The 19,407-nt window shown below is 46.5% G+C and overlaps 1 protein-coding gene across 3 annotated transcripts in view; it reads right to left on the reverse strand.

Annotated features, from left to right (window-relative positions):
• WSB2 (WD repeat and SOCS box containing 2) overlaps window positions 1-17,491 on the reverse strand; it is a 22,342-nt gene extending 4,851 nt beyond the window's left edge. The window contains exons 1-5 of one of the 3 annotated variants that reach the window (XM_027566721.1): window positions 17,384-17,491; window positions 11,215-11,383; window positions 4,030-4,274; window positions 3,751-3,882; window positions 964-1,064 (exon numbers count right to left, since the gene is read on the reverse strand). In XM_027566721.1, coding sequence (XP_027422522.1) covers window positions 964-1,064; window positions 3,751-3,882; window positions 4,030-4,274; window positions 11,215-11,383; window positions 17,384-17,396 — 660 coding nt within the window. In that variant the 5' untranslated portion in view covers window positions 17,397-17,491. Of the gene's footprint in view, window positions 1-963; window positions 1,065-3,750; window positions 3,883-4,029; window positions 4,275-11,214; window positions 11,418-17,383 lie in introns of those variants that run through there. The other 2 variants (XM_027566722.1, XM_027566720.1) reach the window with 2 other exon arrangements.
• Between the last annotated feature and the right edge of the window lie 1,916 nt (window positions 17,492-19,407).

Below are 19,407 nucleotides of genomic sequence, written 5' to 3' on the forward strand. Positions count from 1 at the left end.
AGTGACGGGTCTGAATTCTTGAGACGCCTAAGCAAGGGACATGCTCAAGACACTTACTTTAAGGGAGATAAACTGACTGACCTTAGGAAGATGGCTGCCAACATGGCTCAGGGGAGGCATCTGGGTTCTGCTTCTGAGCTCTCTTACCAAGTAGGGCAATGCATGCTGAAGACCTAAGCCAGTGGCTATCTTGCCTTTTCACTTAAAACTAAAAACAGGTGTCAGAGGTGAATTCCAGGGCACCCAACAGAGCCATCTGACACCCCGCTTTGGTTTACAGGACCAGAGAAATCTGCCCCACAGCTGTAGGTCTGATCTGGCTCATTAACTTAAAACTTCTGAGAATCATTAAAAGAATAATTTTTTTCTTTCCTTTAAGAAAACTCTCATTTTCACCTAGTTCCAAACCTCAAATCAATGATTAACCTCCTGGGCTGTACCAAATAGTGGACTCTTAACTTTCCCAAGTCAGTCACAGCAACCAACAGCCCGATGCAGATACAAAACTCAAACGGTTTCCAAACTGTTCCTGGGTTTCCAGTACTTTTCTTATAAGAGATAGGATTTCAGGACAAAGTTCAAGAAGGTTCTATATATTTTATGATTTGAAATGGAAATCCTAATCAGATGGATTCAGATTAGATGGTTCGAAGGAAATATGGATCCAAGTGTGGGTTGCAACTTTTAAAATCTTAGACTTTGAGGGGGAAAGACATTTAAAAAGCACCACTTTCCCATCTTGTGAAGGCAAACGGCCCTCCAGTGGTGCAGCGGGTCCGTGTCACAATGCAAATCAGAAGGCAGGCGTGCAGGAGGGGCCTCAGCGGGCAGCGCGGCTCCCGCTGGGGTGGATCTGCAGGCGAGTTTCAAGGACACTGGCTCGCTTACCCTCCCACACACAGGCCTCCACGTCTCATGGAACTGAAGCAACACAGCATAGGGCACCCCTAGTTTGAGACTCACCGACTTCTCTCCGGCCGCGGAACATAGCATGCTGCAGTCTGGTGAGATGGAGCAGCAGTAAACCCACTGCAGGTGGCCCGATAACACCTGAATCTGTTTACCTGGCAGAGAAGTTGGAGCACACAGTTAGCCAACTCCCTGAACCACAAAGCAGGAAGCCCCAAAACCAGTGGTGTTGGCCCCCCTACCTGCTGTATCCAATGGTTCTCCAGCAGCTGAGCCCACACTCCCCCCTTTTTATTTGGAAGACAGTCGCTTTATAATATTGTGTTGCTTTCTGCCATACATCAACATGAATCTGCCATAGGTATATATATGTCCCCGCCCTCTTGAACCTCCTTCCCACCCCATCCCACCCACTCTGGACTGTCACAGAGCATAGGTTTGAGCTCCCTGAGTCATGCAGAAAATTTCCACTGGCTATCTCTTCTACATATGGTAGTGTATCTGTTTCCATGTTACTCTGTCCATTCATCCCACCCTCTCCTCCCCCACTGTGTTCACAAGTCTGTTCTCTGTCTACATCTCCACTGCTGCCCTGCAAATAGGTTTTATCAGTACCATCTTTCTAGATTTGGGCTCCTTTTTTAATGCAGAGACATATGACAAGACTTGTCATTTAAATGCCTGAAACCTATTAACGTGACATTACAATGCCCACAGGAAATCATTACCAACTGCTTCACCAAAATCCACAAGGTCAATGGGATAAGGGCTGGCCACAGATTAGATTGGACACATTTCTTTTATAGCAGACTATTCTTTTCAGGTCCTCCAACCACATGGATTACTCTGAAGCATCCTCCCAAATTTGAGACCTTCAATTCTGTCATTCATGCTCTGTAATGGCTTCCCCCGGTTACAGGATCCCACTCTCCACACCTCGCCAGAATGAATGGATGAGTAGTGGTGCAGGGTCATTAGGGCCACGTGCTCTGAGGCAGGCAAACTTGGGCTTGAACCCTGGCTCCACTGTCTACTCAGTGCATTATGCTGGGACACTCATTTCATCTCTCCAGGTCTCCATTTTGGGAAAAAATCAAATGCCCATCAACAGAGGAATGGATGGACAAAGGGTAGTATTCCATCTGTTAAGTCACATGAAATTAAGGAACTAGATTTTCTATGGAGTGTTTAATTTAAAAAAAAAAAAAAAAGGCAAGATGCAAAAAAATGTAAAAAATGAGATTCCATTTTTGTGAGACAATGACCCCCAAATCCATAAATGGAAACGTGAGTGTCTGAATAGATTATGTAAGTATAGAGAAAAACATGGAAGGAAACGTGGAAGGCTCTTAGCATGGGTGACAGCACTACAGGGGGGATCATGGAGGAATGCAGTTCAGGGGAGGGTGAGACCGCTTAGGGGGAGAAACCCCAACAAGGGGGGGGGAATGTCCATGGTCATATATATGCATTTATGAGTTTATGTGTATGTGTGAGTATACATTGGAAATAAAATTTTTTAAAGTCAGTCATGGTTTCTTTAGCTGTAAGAAGTGCACCTGCCCCCGGGTAGGTGTGAGTGAACATATCAAGGCAGGGTAGCACGGCAGGGCCGGGTAGAGACACAACTCTAGCCCTTCTCTCCTTGAAAAGCCCTAGTAACTGGCCTAGGCCATTCTGCCCACTCTCGGTCCCCTCCCCCTCCTTCCTTAGGTGGTGGCCAGCTGCCTGTGGACACACATTATAAACGGTGCTGCCTCTGAGCAGTGTTCCCAGTCCGCAGGCCCACCTCGGACCACGCAACTACAAGCTCCAGAGCAACAGGCAGAAGAGGCTCCAGGGCTGTCTGGGTGATGAGACGCCTCCAGGGAAGGCCACCACACGCACCTCCTTAGCTGTCTGACAAGCTAGCAGGCTTGTTTCTGAGAGGAAAGGGACAGGTAAGCTGGAGCTGCAGTAGTCACGACTCGGACTTTGCACTGTCAGGGGGACAAGTGCGCTCTTCACGGGCCACGTCGCCACTTCCTCTTCCTGCCACCTCCCTCCACACCCACGTCCCTGCCCACATGAGGGAGAAATATCCTGGAAATAAATTCCTCTTCCCTGTGTCACCATTCCAGCTAAGGATCAACACCAGAGATGAATGGAATTCTTCATCAGGCCACTCCTGGATACTGTTCTGCTTAAAGGAGAAATGAACACCCTGCTCCGCCCCACCCCTAGCCTGAGAGAATTCTTCTAACCTAGATTCTTTCTAACTGTATCTCTAACAGGAAGTACCCAACATGGATGATTTCTTCTCAATCACTGGTTCTCAACCCAGGGAGACTGTGGCCCTCCATGTGGAAACCAGGCAATGTCTGGAGACATTTTTGGTTGTTACCACTGGAAAAGGTGCTACTGGCATCTCACAGGTACAGAAGTATACTGCTCCACAATCGAGAACCCAAAGGTTGGCCCATGACAAAGAATTATCTAGCCCAAAGTGCAAGAGTGCCAGAGCTGAGAAAACCTATTCTATACCATGTATTTTCATCAGCGGTGAAAACTGGTTCTTGATGGTCAGAAAAATCTTACCTTTTTTATGTACAAAGCATAGATAAGCATTCAGCACCTGAACAGATACACAGTGTATCTCTGTATCTCTGGTATGAAAATCTCCCAGGTAGTTGGTGGGGGAGGTGGTGACTAGGAAAAGTATGTCTAAAAAGTCTCCTTAGGAGGCACTAATAGAAAAAAGGTTAAGAAACACTGTTCTGGATAAAATGACACTGGTCAAGCAGAGAGGGGGGCAAATAAAGAGTATATGGGGGCTTCCAAGTCATCCCTTCACTTCCATACCATGTTTATTCAGATCCCAGATGCGAAGAGTCTTATCCCGAGATGCAGAAACCAAAATCAAACTGCCACTGGGTGTGAAGCTCAGATCTCTCACGACATCCTGGTGGCCGGAAAGATTCAAAAGCAGGAGCCCTAGCGTGAGAGAGCGGGGCACTAAGTCAGGGGGAGAGGAAGCCCTGGTCCTCGGGTCACGGCCACACCCCTCAGTCAACAGGCCGTCCCTGATCAGAATGTGCAAGCGAGCCCTGGGGTCCTTGATCCCAGCCAGAAATGACCTACCTGTCTGTACCTCCCAAATCTTGATCTGCCCATCGTTGAGCCCAGTAGCAAGGATCAGGCAAGAGACATCTGGCACCTGCGGATGGTGGCGAGCCCAGAGTTTCTTGCTGGGTGGAGAAGGCCATGGGCTGAAGGCCAAGCCCCAGACAATCTGCCCACAGTCCAGTGTCTTCTCCTTTGGGCTGCCTCGCCCTTTTGTCTCATTTTTGCTGCTTCGGCTTTTGGCTTCAAACCCTTTAGGGATGCTAGGGAAAGCAGAAGAGTTCTTAATGAATCTGAAACTGCCAAGTTAACCAATCTTTCACTCTGGGGCATCTAAGCCTTTGAAGTTCTAGAAACAACTTTGGTGAATTCTAGCATGACTTTCGGAGAAGGCAATGGCAACCCACTCCAGTACTCTTGTCTGGAAAATCCCATTGGCGGAGGAGCCTGGTAGGCTGCAGTCCATGGGGTCGCTAAGAGTCAGACATGACTGAGCGACTTCACTTTCACTTTTCACTTTCATGCATTGGAGAAGGAAATGGCAACCCACTCCAGTGTTCTTGCCTGGAGAATCCCAGGGACCGGGGAGCCTGGTGGGCTTCCGTCTATGGGGTCGCACAGAGTTGGACACGACTGAAGCGACTTAGCAGCAGCAGCAACATGACTTCTCTTTTTGTTTCTTTTTAGAATGCTTGTAACAGGGACTTCACTGGCCATGGCTCATTCCACTTCTGACAGCCCTGCAGTGGCGTGACCTGCCTTGTGGGAGAACTAGATCACAGATGCTCCAGGGAGTCATTCTCTTCTTTGGAAAGTTTTCCTGGGTTTTGGTGCATGGAAGGAGAGAGACATTCAGTGTTCCTCATGAGAAAGAAAGCATGCTGTAGGTCTGGAACTAGGACAGAACTTAGAGCCTGATTACGCATTTGCTACTCTTCTACCTTGTAGCATTCCTTTATCTCTAGCTTAGAAAGCACCCTAGGAGCAGAAAAATAAACCCCTTTCTGGACAACAGTTTTCGTGAAAGTGAAGTCGCTCAGTCGTGTCCAACTCTTTTGCGGAGTCACATAACTATAGCCTACTAGGCTCCTCCATCCATGGGATTTTCCAGGCAAGAGTACCGGAGTGGGTTGCCATTTCCTTCTCTAGGGGATTTCTTCCCAATCCAGGGATTGAACCCGGATCTCCTGCATTGTAGGCAGATGCTTTACCGTCTGAGCCACCAGGGAAGCCCAACAGTTTGCTTAATACACGTGATTTCCACCTTCCCTCACTTTGCTCTGATCCATGAGTGGGGCTCTTTCATTTCTTTTCTGATGACTCTTCCAGCCCAGGAACCAGTCAGCAGGGCATCAAGGAAAGAACTCAGAGCTGTTCACAGGTACGCTGACCTCAAAGATCTTGTAGCCCAAGCCTTGCCTTTTACCTTCTACTTATGCTGAAACACAGGCCTAGACAAGCTAAATAAGACTCTGTCCCTAAGAAACAGGGCCCTGCCCACACTCTGCCTCACATAACTCTCAAAGGAACAAGCAATTAAATTGCCCTGCAGTTCAGCCCGCAAACGCAGTTTCTGGTCTGTGGTATACTTTATCAGTGCAAGTACTCAGTCCTGCTTTTCTACCTGACTCTGACCACACTCTTGGGTTTATCAAACTGAAGGAATGGTGATGATAAAGCTGGAACTCATTTCCATGAAAAATCCTATAGTCGACGTACATGCAGCTGAACCTCTTTCTGTATTACATTTGTTCCCCAAAAGTTAGGTAAATCATACTTTTGTCAATCACTTGGTTGAAATATATTAAAGAATTTTAACCAAGTTCACCTACAAAACTGGCAGCAAGAGACTGAGGCCAGTGTAGGTTCTTTCAGCTCTGGAAACCCTATTATTCCATAGCAGAAGCTGGCAGGGAGTGCCCAGGTAGGCAGTCTGTTTTGCATATGAAGTCTGCTTGTTTGCCTGCATCTCATCGAGGGTTGCTTAGACCCTCTAGCAGCAGAGCCGACTTGTCCTGATGGAGACATATGCCCCCAAAGCCAAAATATTTACTATCTGGGCCTTTAAAGAAAAAGTTTGCTGACTCCCGGTCTAAATGGCCAAATGTGCTCTGAAAATTTGTCATTCTGACACAACACCTGAGTATGACAGTGAACTTCTTTTCAATGAAGGCCGCCCAGTGCACACGTGGCCCAGACAGGCCGACACATGCACTTCAAAGACCTGCCCGGCTCTGACTTGGGAGCCCGAGTTGGCCATGGAGCTCTGCAGGACAGCTTGGAACCTCCAAAGTTACCTTTTATTTCTTTTATAAAATCCTAACTTCTGTATTTGAATTAAGAGATGCATCTGTAGCTACTTTACTCCAAAGGAATTAAGGCACATTTATATATTAATTCATTTTAACATCATAGATTCTCTAGAACAAGATATTAAAATCTCCATACTTGGGATAGAGATAACTTTCCCAGGGCCACAGAATTGCAGGCAGAATCAGAGCCAAGTCTTGGGTGTCCCAGCCTAGTGTCCAGCAAATGCCTTGGACTTCAGAGTCTGCAATGAATTCAAAGGGTGAGCTACATGGAAGGTAGGGGGTAGCTGGGGACCCGGGTAGAGTCATTAGAACTTAAATTCATCAAAATTAAAGTGTCTGAAAATGTTATTTCTAAAAGTAGTACATTATTTCGTTAATATCAATTATTTGCTCAATCTTGAAAGCACTGTATGATTTCTTAAGTGTGTAACAATCCTAACAAGAATATAAAGGACTCAGATTTTCTCTTTTAAAGAACTTTTAAAATAACAATTATTTCAAACTATAAAAATAATAGTGGAAAATGGGGAAATTTTGGAGATGAGAAAATTATAAAAATTACCCAGATCCTAATAACAAAGATCCGTCTAGTCAAAGCAATGGTTTTTCTAGTAGTCACATATGGATGTGAGAGTTGGACTATAAAGAAAGCTGAGCACTGAGAATTGCTGCTTGAACTGTGGTGTTGGAGAAGATCTCATGGACTGTAGCCTACCAGACTCCTCCATCCATGGGATTTTCCAGGCAAGAATACTAGAGTGGGTTGCCATTTCCTTCTTCAGGGGAACTTCCCGACCCAGGGACTGAACCCGGGTCTCCCGCACTGTAGGCAGGCACTTTACCGTCTGAGCCACAAGGGAAGCCCAATAACAAAGATCCGTCTAGTCAAAGCTATAGTTTTTCTAGTAGTCATGTATGGATGTGAGAGTTGGACTATAAAGAAAGCTGAGCACTGAGAATTGCTGCTTGAACTGTGGTGTTGGAGAAGACTCTTGAGAGTCCCTTGGATTGCGAGGAGATCCAACCAGTCCATCCTAAAGGAAATCGGCCCTGAATATTCACTGGAAAGACTGATGCTGAAGCTAAAACTCCAACACTTTGGCCACCTGATGCGAAGAACTGACTCATTGGAAAAGACCCTGATGCTGGGGAGGATTGAAGGTGGGAGAAGAAGGGGACGACAGAGGATGAGATGGTTGGATGGCATCACTGACTCAATGGACACGAGTTTGAACAAACTCCGGAAGATGGCGAAAGACAGGGAAGCCTGGCGTGCTACAGTCCATGGGGCCGCAAAGAGTCGGACGCGACTGAACACCACTCTAACCACAGTAAGCACGGTACCATGAATTCTTATTTATGTATATACATGTTTTTCAAAAACAAATTTGGGATCATACTGCATAGAGTTTCATAGCTTGCTTTTCTGAGTAAGCCTTATACTGTAAATATTTCCTCAAGTTATTACTCTTCAAAATATATGGTTTTTCCCTAAAATAAGTAACATGCCATTTAACACGCTAAACAATATTCCCTCCATTATATTAAACAAAAGATACACAAAAAGGGCTAATGCTCAAATTTCTATTTTCCCTAATTAATATGGGAAAGTTATATTTATGTCTAGTAATATACATATCTCCAGTACTCCTGCCTGAAAAATCCCATGGACAGAGGAGCCTGGTAGGCTGCAGTCCATGGGGTCGCTAAGAGTCGGACCTGACTGAGAGACTTCACTTTCACTTTTTATTTTCATGCATTGGAGAAGGAAATGGCAACCCACTCCAGTGTTCTTGCCTGGAGAATCCCAGGGACGGGGGAGCCTGGTGGGCTGCCGTCTATGGGGTTGCACAGAGTCGGACACGACTGAAGCGACTTAGCAAAAAAAAAAAAAAAATATATATATATATATATATATTTGAATACAGAAGTGATTTTCAAAAAAAAAAAAAAAAAGAAGTGATTTTCAAGGAAATAACAGATTTCCCACTTTATGCTTTTTAAAAAAATTATTTTTCAGACTAAATATACATTATACCCAAATCTGGATATGAAGCTGAATCTCTAGCATTTAGACTGGGGGATTAATAAATAATGAATGATCTTGACATTTTCATTAAACGAGTATAGAAGGAACTGAAAAATGTGATTAAAAAAAAACAAAAACAAAAAACAGAGCTTCCCTGGTGGCTCAGTGGTAAAAAATCCCCCTTGCCAATGCAGGAGACACGGGTATGATTCCTGATCCAGTAAGGTCCCACATGCTGTGGATCAACTATTGAGCCTGTGCTCTAGAGCCCAGGCACTGTGACTACTGAGCCCACCGTGTGGCACCTATTGAAGCCACAGCAACCCAGGGCCCAGGCTCTGCAACAGGAGCCACAGTAACGAGGAGCCCTCGAGCCACAGCTATAGAGTAGCCCCCGCTCGCCACAACTAGCGGAAAGTCTGCACAGCAATGAAGACCAAACACAACTGTAAATAAATAAACATTAAAAAAAAAAGCCTACATGCAATCTTCGATGGCTGCAAAAATATCAGATGGCAATGCCATAATTTCCTTAACCATTCTTGTTACCAGATTTTAAGCTATTTCTGACTTTTAACTATCATATGATTAATTTCATATTGAAAAGCAGTGTAAGTAATACATGACCTCCCATTTACAGCAACATGGGTGAACCTAGAGGCTGTCATACTGAGTGAAGTAAGTTAGAGAAAAACAAATAACACATTATAGCACTTATATGTAGAATCTAAAAAAAAAAAAGGTACAGATGTACTTATTTTACAAAACAGAGCTGCAGATGTAGAAAATAATGTTATGGTTAAGGGGAAAAAAGGGGAGGGATAAACTGGGAGACTGGGATTGACATATACGCATTTGCCGCTGCTAAGTCACTTCAGTCGTGTCCGACTCTGTGCGACCCCATGGACTGCAGCCCACCAGGCTTCTCCGTCCCTGGGATTCTCCAGGCAAGAACACTGGAATGGGCTGCCATTTCCTTCTGCAATGCATGAAAGTGGAAAGTGAAAGCGAAGTCGCTCAGTCGTGTCTGACTCTTAGCGACCCCATGGACTGCAGCCTACCAGGCTCCTCCATCCATGGGATTTTCCGGGCAACAGTACTGCAGTGGGTTGCCATTGCCTTCTCCATATATGCATTACTATATATAAAATAGATAATGAATAAGGACCAACTATACAGCACAGAGAACTCTATATTCAATATTCCATAATCACCTATATGGGAAAAAATTTAAAAAAGAGTGGATAAATGTGTACGTATAACTGATTCACTCTGCTGTACAGCAGAAAATAATACAACATTGTAGATCAACTATATGCCAATAAAATTTTTTTAAAAACAAATAAATAGATGACCTCATTTCTGAGATTTTTTGATTGCAGGAAGAACAGTTTTAAGATTGTTGAAATGGCCTTCCTTCCAGAAAATGCACAAATGTACACCCCTCAACCCCTGCAGCGTGCAAAGTACTCATCTCAGCAAATTTGCATCAGCATTACCTATTATCAAGGCAACAAGCTTCAGACTGGACTTATGAAAAACTTTAATATGCAACTTTTAAAATGCTTAAAGCAAAACAAATGAGACCTTCAAGGGCAGGGGCCATGTTTAATATATTTCAGAATTCTCAGCCCTTGGCTCCTGGTCAGGCAAGGAAGATTTGCAAAAAATGCTGGCTGAATAAATAAATACAGACATAGAGTTGCCCTGGGACAAATGAAAAAAATGCAGATGCTAGGCCATCTGACTGGGAGCTCACAGCCTTCAAACACTGAGACTTGTCCAGCGCAGAGAAAGAAAAGCTAGTTAATATCAGAAACAACTTGGTTGATAACAAAAAAGGCAACTAGCCAATTTTAAAATGGACAAAGGATCTGAATAGACATTTCTCCCAAAAAGATAGGCAAAGGGCCAGTAAGCACATGGAGGGGGAGGGCTGTGAGGGGCGGGGAGGCACAAGATCAGCAGTCAATAGGGAAATGCAAATCAAAGCCACAATGAGATGCCACTTCACACCCACTCCGATGGCCATGCTCCAAGTGTTGGTGAGGATGTGGGAAGTCTGGGAATCTCCAGCACTGCTGCTGGGATTATAAAATGGTACAACCACTCTGGAAAACAGCCTGACACGCCCTCAAATGGTTAAACGTACATGCAAACATACATCCACACAAGATACGAAAACATATCCACACACGAACCAGTACGGAAGTGTTCGCAGCAGCATTATTTCTAATAGCCAGAAAGTGAAAACAACCTAAGTGCTCACCAGCTGATAAACTTATAAAACAAAATGTGATGTCTCCATAAAATGGAATATCATTTGGCAATAAAGGGAAATTAAGTCACGGAGCATGCTAAAACACAGATAACCATGAAAATAGTCCCCTAAGTGAAAGAAGCCAGTCAGAAGATGACAACATACGATTCAATTCATATGAAATGCCTAGAACAGGCAAATCTTTAAAGACAGAAAGTAGATTAGAAGCTGGTCAGGGATGGATAGGAGAAAGGTATTAAAGAATGATGGGTTTCTTTTGGGGGTGACAAAAACGTTCTAAGATTGGTCATGATGATGGATGCACAACTCTGTAAATATACTGAAGTCACTTAACTGTACACTTTAAATGGGAAAATTGTATAGTATGTAAACTATACCTCAGTAAAGCTGTTAGAAAAAAAAACACTTGGGGCTATCAACAGAATGAGGTTTCACAGGTACAGGATGAAGGACCCTGGAAACCCCGATGATCAATTTCTGAACTGGTCGGCCAGCTTCCCTCTTCTGCTCTTGGGCAGGATGTCATTTGGGAAAGTTCCCCAGGACATCCGCATTCCTTTGGGTGTGAAAGAACTTACAACTGCTCCTCCAGCGGCCAGGGGATCAGCTTCACAATGCAGTGTCCTTGAGACCAGGCAAACCAGGAACCATCCGGGGAGAAGGCAACGCTCCACGTTTCACAGCTCGACTTCCAATCAAACTGGTGGGGGCGCCCGGGCTTGAGTTCGGCCAGCAGCAGCGGCTCCTCTGGGGCAGGAGATAGCATACTTCAAGAAGGCACCCGTGCCTCACCGGAAAGGGCAGAGCCCAGTCCCCCAGCACCTTGCTGACTCAGACACAGGAAAGCAGAGGTCGTCCCCTGGCAAAAAGTGACAGTCTGGATTCCGGGAGGGAGTTGTCATTTAAATGACCCAGGGCAATAACAGTAGCCACAGGCCAAATTCCAGTGGGGTTACTCAGTTCTGGCACTGCTGGTTAACCATGACTCAGAGTAACCTTTGTCAGGGTGAACCCAGTGAAGGGGGGCCTCGTTTTCCCATGAAAGCCCAAAGAGGAAGAAAGGAGACATGCCAGGCAAGGATTGAGCTAGAAGGTACTAATCAGGAGGCCTTCAGATGTACTTAAGTTCTCTCCCGAAAGGAGTATTTGAAACACAGGCTTCCCCTCACTTGCCAGCATCCCTCCCATCACCAAGGCTAACACTGGCCCTGCTCACCACCTCTTGATCTGCCCTCCTCTTCCATCTCCTTTCTGTTCTGGCTTAAATCTTCATCCCATCTTGCCCATATTTTTTACAAGATTCATGTTTTCCCTGCCCCTAGGGACCCTGCTAAAACTGAAACACATATTACATCACAACATTTCTTTCAAATACATTCCAAGGCACCCACTTACCTACCACTAAAGGCAACCTTCCTCCCCACCCCACTGGCCCCAGCCTCCCTTTTCCGGTCCATACCTCGTGCCAGCCACACACGTCTCCTTGTCATGCCCCAAGTAGCTCATTCGAGTTCACACCTGGACTCATATTCTGCTTATGAGAATCCCACTGAGATTAGCAACTGAGAAGCGTACCCAGATCTCACACTATCAAAGCGGAAATAAGTCCTACCCTGTTTATTGCACTGCTCTCCTGTAGTTATCAATTCCCTCTGCCCCAACCCCATCTCCAGCTCGGGATTTATACAGCCTCCTTCAAACACCAAGCCAATTCAATCCTTGTTTCTCGGGGTGAAGGGTGGGGGCTGGACTGGTGCTTCTTCATTGACTTGAAGGGCAGTCCCTAATTCAACTCCATCCTCTGACAGAAGATTCTCAATGGCTGACAAAGTCTTTAAGTTCAAGGCCTTCAGAACTGATCCTCTGATTGCAATACATATGAATACAAAAACTGGCTTCCATCCTGAATGAGGTCACTGTCTGATGAGTATGTTCCACTTTAGCAGTTTTGAGACTGACCCTTTTATAGCTGTTACCAGATAGATACTAATTTAACAGCTCCTGTTTTATGTATTTTAGGACATATCTCTATATGTCTTCTCGTAGTTTGACCTTGTTAAAATCAGGATGTGTCAAGTGATGACTTCTCATAGTTTAATAGGCAGTATTTTTTCAGTGATACATATGGCAATACAATCCATGATCTCTTAGATTCAATAAATCAGATAGTAAACATGCAAATATGTATATAATATTATGTGTGCATATATATAATATTTCCTGACGTATGCATTATAGGAAAATACAGGGGTACATCTTATTTACATGGATATATTTTGCTGAAAATTCTCTTTAAATAGAATTTTAATAAATTATATCAAGACTTTGTGGCTTTGCTATTTAAAGAAAATTTTTAAAGTTTCCTTTGTAAAGAGAATATTCATTCCCTGAGGTTCTATGTGGAAATCTAGGTCTGTCTAAACTGGCATTTGTACAGGCCTAGGTAATTCCTCCTAGAAATTTGTATTTTTGTATATGTGACCCTTTCACTTATACAATTACTTGTGTAATCGAGCATTCTCCTCTGGATGTGAATATTTGCATGGTAGGACATTATTTTATATTTCAAATCGAAAACAAGACTCAATGTTAGGCAGCAATCCTGTGGTGTTTTCTTTATTCTCATTATTTCTAGGTATCTTAAGGTAACAAGGCCCTACCCTGTCAACGCCTCCTTCATGTAATCCAGTTCTCAGCTGGGGGCACTTCTGTCCCTTGGGGACATGTGGCAATATCTGGAAATATTTTGGTTGTCCCAACTGGGGGTGGTGGTGGTGCTGCTGCTGCTAAGTTGCCTCAGTTGTGTCTGACCCTGTGCAACTCCATAGACGGCAGCCCACCAGGCTCCCCCGTCCCTGGGATTCTCCAGGCAAGAACACTGGAGTGGTTGCCATTTCCTTCTCCAACGCATGAAAGTGAAAACTGAAAGTGAAGTCGCTCAGTAAAGAAAATTTTCTTGTCCGACTCTTAGCGACTCCATGGACTGCAGCCTACCAGGCTCCTCCGTCCATGGGATTTTCCAGGCAAGAGTACTGACCGGAGCAGGTTGCCACTGCCTTCTCCGGGAGGTGCTGCTCCTAGTATCGAATGGGAGGAGGCCAGGGACGCTGCTAAACATCTTACAGCACACAGGACGACTGCCCCCAACTCCCACAAGAAAAAAATTATTTTGCTTAAAACGTCAATGGAATGGTGTTGAGGCTGAGAAACCAGAGTAGTCAAATATTAAATGACATTGACCTGGAGGTACATTTTTATCACCTGACTTTATTCCATCTTGGTAACAGCCACACTTGGTTCACTTCCTCCAGGATATGCATGTCATCCATCCTTTCAACGCCACGCAGGCTCCACACAATATGAAAAGGGGTCGTCCCCGACTTCTCTCTTTTCTTGACCTTCCAATCCAGACCCATGAACAAGTTCTATCGAGCCTGCTCCCAAAAGACTTGGCAAACCTAACTTCCCTCCACCTCATGGCTGTTTATTCTCAACTATGTAACACCATCTCATCAGCATCAGCTCATCTATCCAACATTATCTCTAAGCAGCTTCCGACTGCTCTCCTAGCCCCCTCTCTGGCCCCCACCACCTATTCTCCTCACCTCTCAGTGATCAGTTTCAATCCATCTCATAATAAAAACCTCACCCTGCCCTAGAAGTCCTGCACATAGGCCTTTTCTCACCCCTTGGTGGTGCTAAATTAGTTCCAACCTCAGGGCCATTGCACCAGCTATTCTCTTCACCGTAGAATATGTGAAGAGAGAGAGCCCTAAGAAAGGCTCCTTAGAGAGCCCTTCTCTGATTCCAAGTTAAGGTTCTTCAAAACTTCTCACTTTATTTTCTTTACAGCACAAACACCATTGTGATCATTATCTGTCACCTTCCAACTAGGACATCAATGCCACAGAGTCAGGACCTTGTATGTTTATCTCCAGTGCCTAGCAGAGTTCCTGGCAGAGAGCAGGCCATCAGTAAATATTTGTGGAATAAATATACATGGTATCTGTCTATAATATACATGAAATGAAGTCCCTTAGACTGTTATGATGCCTTTGCCAAAAATTTAACATGAAATGCTTCTTAAACATAAGCCATATCCAGATTTCACACTCTATTTCTGTCATTTGGGGATTTAATCTCTTGCTATCTTAGGCTCGGGAATTCAAAGACTAAAATAAGGAGGAAAAAAAAAAAAAATGAAGGAACTATGAAGATTCTGAAAGGGAGTCTGGGCCCAAACTAAACTTGGCAGCTGGAAGAGAAAGCCATAATTAGTGCAGAACTTAAAAAAAAAAAAACAACAACAAAACAAAAAACCCAGAGGCAAGAGGATCCAGCTTCATCTGGGATTGTACCTGCCCTGGACCTTCTTGGTGAAAAGGCCTATGGATCCGAGTTTTCTAACTAAACATTGGGATGTGTTTGGATAATCAGGCAGAGTAGAAAAATACGTACCATGGGCCTCTTCTGTGGGAGGAGATTTGCCTGTACACAGAGACAGAAGCTATGAAGGACTCTAGCTGGCAGGAAGCTTTACGATTTATCCTGCCTTGGGATCTTTACATTAGCTGTTCCATCATCCTAGAAAACTCTGCCTGGCTGGCCCCAGATCCGTGTCAACGTCTGAGAGACCTTCCTGGCCTCACTACCCAAAGTGGCCTAGTGACTTGCGTTCACTGCACTGAATTTTCCTTTTAACCGTCACTCACCCATCTTCTCTTGATTGCTTGTTTTTAGGTGACTGTAGTTTCTCTCTTCCCTATCCTCACTTCAAATTGTTCACTGCTATCAGGCTGCACTGTCCCATTCAGTAGCCACTAGCCACATGTGGTTACTAACCTTCTGAAATGTGGCAAGTCCCAATTAAGATGGGTTGTTAGCTACAGAATACATGCTTTATTTTGAAGATTCAGTACAAAAACAAAAATCTAAAAATGTTCAATAATTTACCAAGATTATATGTTGAGATGACATTTTAGATATGCTGGATTGACAAACATTTAATTTTAAGGTTAAATCCACCTGTTTCACTTTTTTTAACACCGCTACTAAAATATTTCAAATTGCATATGTGGCTTGAGGTTATAGTTCTCTCAGCCAGCGCCGGCCTAGAGAGTGCCTGACATACAGTAGTTACTCAATAAATATTTCAACGTATAAATGCATTCTAACCACTGCTCTGAAGATATCTACTGTTGCCCATTGTAATCCCATCACAATGGCCTTTATTCAGGTTCAAAAGAACATAAAACTGACCTTTTTTTAAAACAGTAGCTTGGCAGCTCTCAGTAGCTCAGCCCACACCCCAAAACACAGTCATCAATCATTAGGAAAAATCCAGAACTGGAAACAGATTCCTGCTAAAAAGGGAGACTAGCTCCAGATCACTGTCAGATATAAACTAAAAGGAGTCAATGGAAATGACAGCGGAAGCTAGAAAAAGATTCACATAAGATTTCAGGCAAACACTAGAGGCCATTTAACAAGAGTTCTATGGGTAACACACTCACTGAAAAGAAAGCCCTTATCTAGATGGGAAAGTAGAGAGAGCTACCTCTACACCTGGTATTGAACGCCTGACTCCAGCAAACAAAGAAATGTCATTTTCCAAATTAAAAAGTTACACCACCCTGGGGGAATCCCCTGATTTCAACCCACCCACCCACCAGTAATCCCTATTCCATCCAAGGAGTCAGGGAAACATAAAAACACCCACAATCATTATCTTCCAGACCAGAATGAAGCTTGCACTTCACTGGAAGAATACAAAGAGGTTCTGGAACAAATTCTGAGTCCAGGCCTTGACCCCTTCAGAGAAATTTCCCCTAGGGAAACTGCCTTTAAGCAAGGGAGTATATTCAAGAGTTGGGACTCCCAGAATAAACCACAAGCCCACCCCAAATTTCTGTATTAGTGGGGTTTAGAGGCAAAGTGGTTGGAAAGATTCTGAAGCACGCGCCTTGAGGTTTGGCCTTAGCACAAGCACACCATTCCCCCTGAGGCTTATTAAGTTCATTTGGGCTGACCCTCCAAGTGCTTCCAATATTCTCTGACTTCCACACCATTTTCTGATACAGCTGTTAACAAGGATAAAGGCAAGTACCTCACTCATCGGTGTATCCTAACTTGTCCCCCATCTATGTCACCAGGCTCGCAATATGGGTTTTCAAATGGAATTCCAGACCCGATTTTCATGCGCAGGCAAGTTTGAGAAGCTCCCAACCGCCCGCTAAGGCAGATACTATTATTAGCCCATTTTGCAGATACAAAAGAGACTTGTGTTAAATGGCTCGTCCACGATCACACAGCTTCTATGGGGCAGAGCGGACTCCCACCCAGACCTCGAGTGCGTCACATGACAGCTGGGCACCCACCTCCTCTCGGGAATCAAAACACCCACACCTCAGAGGGCCTGGCGTCCCAACCGGGCGGTGGCGTCTGGCCCCAGGCGCCCCCCCAACTGTCCCGGGGGTGGGGATCCCTGCTGCACAGAGGCCCGTAGTCCCCGGGTCCGGCGGGGAAACGGGAGAGGTTGGAGACGGTGTGGGGGCCGTTGACAGCGAAAGTGAAACAAAGCTCAGCGCCGGGCGTGCACCTCGCCGCCGGCCGACGCGGTCGTCCCAGGCCCGGTGGCCCATGCCACCCCACCCCCGCGGACCGTTCCCGGGCGAGCCTGCACCCCCCACCCCGAGGGGAACGGGCCCTGCCCCGCCGGCGGGGAACGCGCGCTGCGGCCCGACTCACCTCCGGCCTCCATGGAGGACGCGCGCGGCCTCGCGGCAGGCGGCGGGCGCCTCAGCCCCCCGGGCCGCCGGCCCTCATGCCGCCCCCACGCAGCCCGCCCCCGCCCCGGCCCCGCCGCCGCCGCGCCCGCCGCCACCCGGAGAGGCCATCAGCTGCTTCCCGTCACATGGCGGCGGGCGCGGGCGGGGACGCGCGGGGGGCGGGGCCGGGGCACGCAGGGGAGAAGCCGGGAGCCCGGCTGCTGGCCACGCGGGGCGGGCAGGTGGACCCTGGGGGCCCCGGGGAGGCGAGGGCTGAGGGGGAGTCGGGGATGTGGGGGCAGGTGGCCTCGGGCAAGATCGAGCTTGGATGGAGGGGCAGCAGGGCTGATAAGGAGATGGGGAGGGTGGTGGGCAGAAGAACCTGGGGTTTGGAGGAGCCTGGACCAGGGGAAAGTGGGGGCGGGGCGGCGTAAAACCCAGGGGTGGGGGTGGGGCTCGGAGGAAAACGGGGGTCGGTGCGGACAGGAAGTAATCCCGGGCGAGGGTGGTACTGAGGGAAAAACCGGCGTGGGAGGCGGGCAGGTGAGGCCCGCAGAATAAAAAGGGAGCGGTGGGGGGTATTCGGAGAGCTTGGCTGAAGGGAAACCGGGGCCGGCAGGGCACGGTGGTGGGAGAACCCAGGGGCAGAGGGAACGCCTGTGGTAAAGCTGAGAGGAGCGGGGCTCGGGTGAAGAGGAGGCGGGGGCTGGGGTAGAAATCCGGGTTGGGGGAGAGATGGGTCAAACGGAGTGGGGAGCACTATAAGGGCCAGATAAGGATCAGAGATGGAGGGAGGAGGTGTGGGTTAAAAAAGGGATGCGGTGGAGCTGAGGGAAAAACGAAGGCTGGGGTAAGGAAAGGCATCGGCGAGCTGAGGAGATGGGGCAGGGTGAAAATCGGAGTGAGGGGTGGGGCGGGAATCAGTTTGGAAGGTGAACCTGAAGACCCAAGGAATCAGTATTGGGAAAACAAAAAGCGAAGCCTGAGGAAATAATTGGGGTGGGAGGGTGAGGGTCTGGGAATTCCGGAGAGAGGGAAGAAATGAGAGGAATAAAACTGGGGACCTGAGGCGGCAGGGAGCTCAGAGGTTAAATGGGAGCCGCGGTAGAGGAATAAAAGGGCTGAGTGCAGGGTCAGAGGAAGGGGTCGTTTTATGAAAAAATGGGAACCAGAAAAAGAAAGCCCATTGGAAAATGGAGGATGAAAACGGAAATGCTGTGGTTATAAGGGGTAGAAGGCAAGGGGCAAACAGCCAGAGAAAAAGAGGAGTTGGGCTGGAAAAACAGAAGCTGGTAATAAACACACACACAACATGGAGTGAAAGTTGCTCAGTCGCGTCCAGACTTTTGAGACCCCATGGACACAGTCCATGGAATTCTCCAGGCCAGAATACTGGAGTGGGTAGCCTTTCCCGTCTCCAGGGGATCTTCCCAACCCAGGGAGAGAACCCTGGTCTCCCGCATTGCAGGCGGATTCTTTACTAGCTGAGCCATAAGGGAAGCCCCAGCACATGGAGAGACTGGATTTAAAACAACCTGGGAAACATGGGTTTGGTTAGAAGGTAAGGGACTTGAAAATGGGACAGCTTTGATTAGAGTTTAGGAAGCTTGGAGTGAAGTAGAGAAACACAGGAGAGACAATGACCCAAGAAAAAAGCCTCTAACAGGGATAGGGAGTGGAGCTGGGCCTCCTCAAGTGGGAGTTGAGGTGAGACTTTGTTACTGTTTCTGTTCAGTCTGTCTTGTCTGACTCTTTGCCACCCCATGGACTGCAGCATGCCAGGCTTCCCTGTCCTTCACTGTCTCTCACACTTTGCTCAAACTCATGTCCATTGAGTTGGTGATGCCATCCAACCATCTCATTCTCTGTTGTCCCCTTTTCCTCCCCTCAGTCTTTCCCAGGATCAGGGTCTTTTCCAGTGAGTTGGCTCTTCGCATCAGGTGGCCAAAGGATTGGAGCTTCAGCTTCAAAATCAGTTCTTCCAATGAATATTCAGGACTGATT

The sequence above is a fragment of the Bos indicus x Bos taurus genome, chromosome 17 (genome assembly GCF_003369695.1).
Source record: "Bos indicus x Bos taurus breed Angus x Brahman F1 hybrid chromosome 17, Bos_hybrid_MaternalHap_v2.0, whole genome shotgun sequence".
NCBI lineage: Eukaryota > Metazoa > Chordata > Mammalia > Artiodactyla > Bovidae > Bos > Bos indicus x Bos taurus.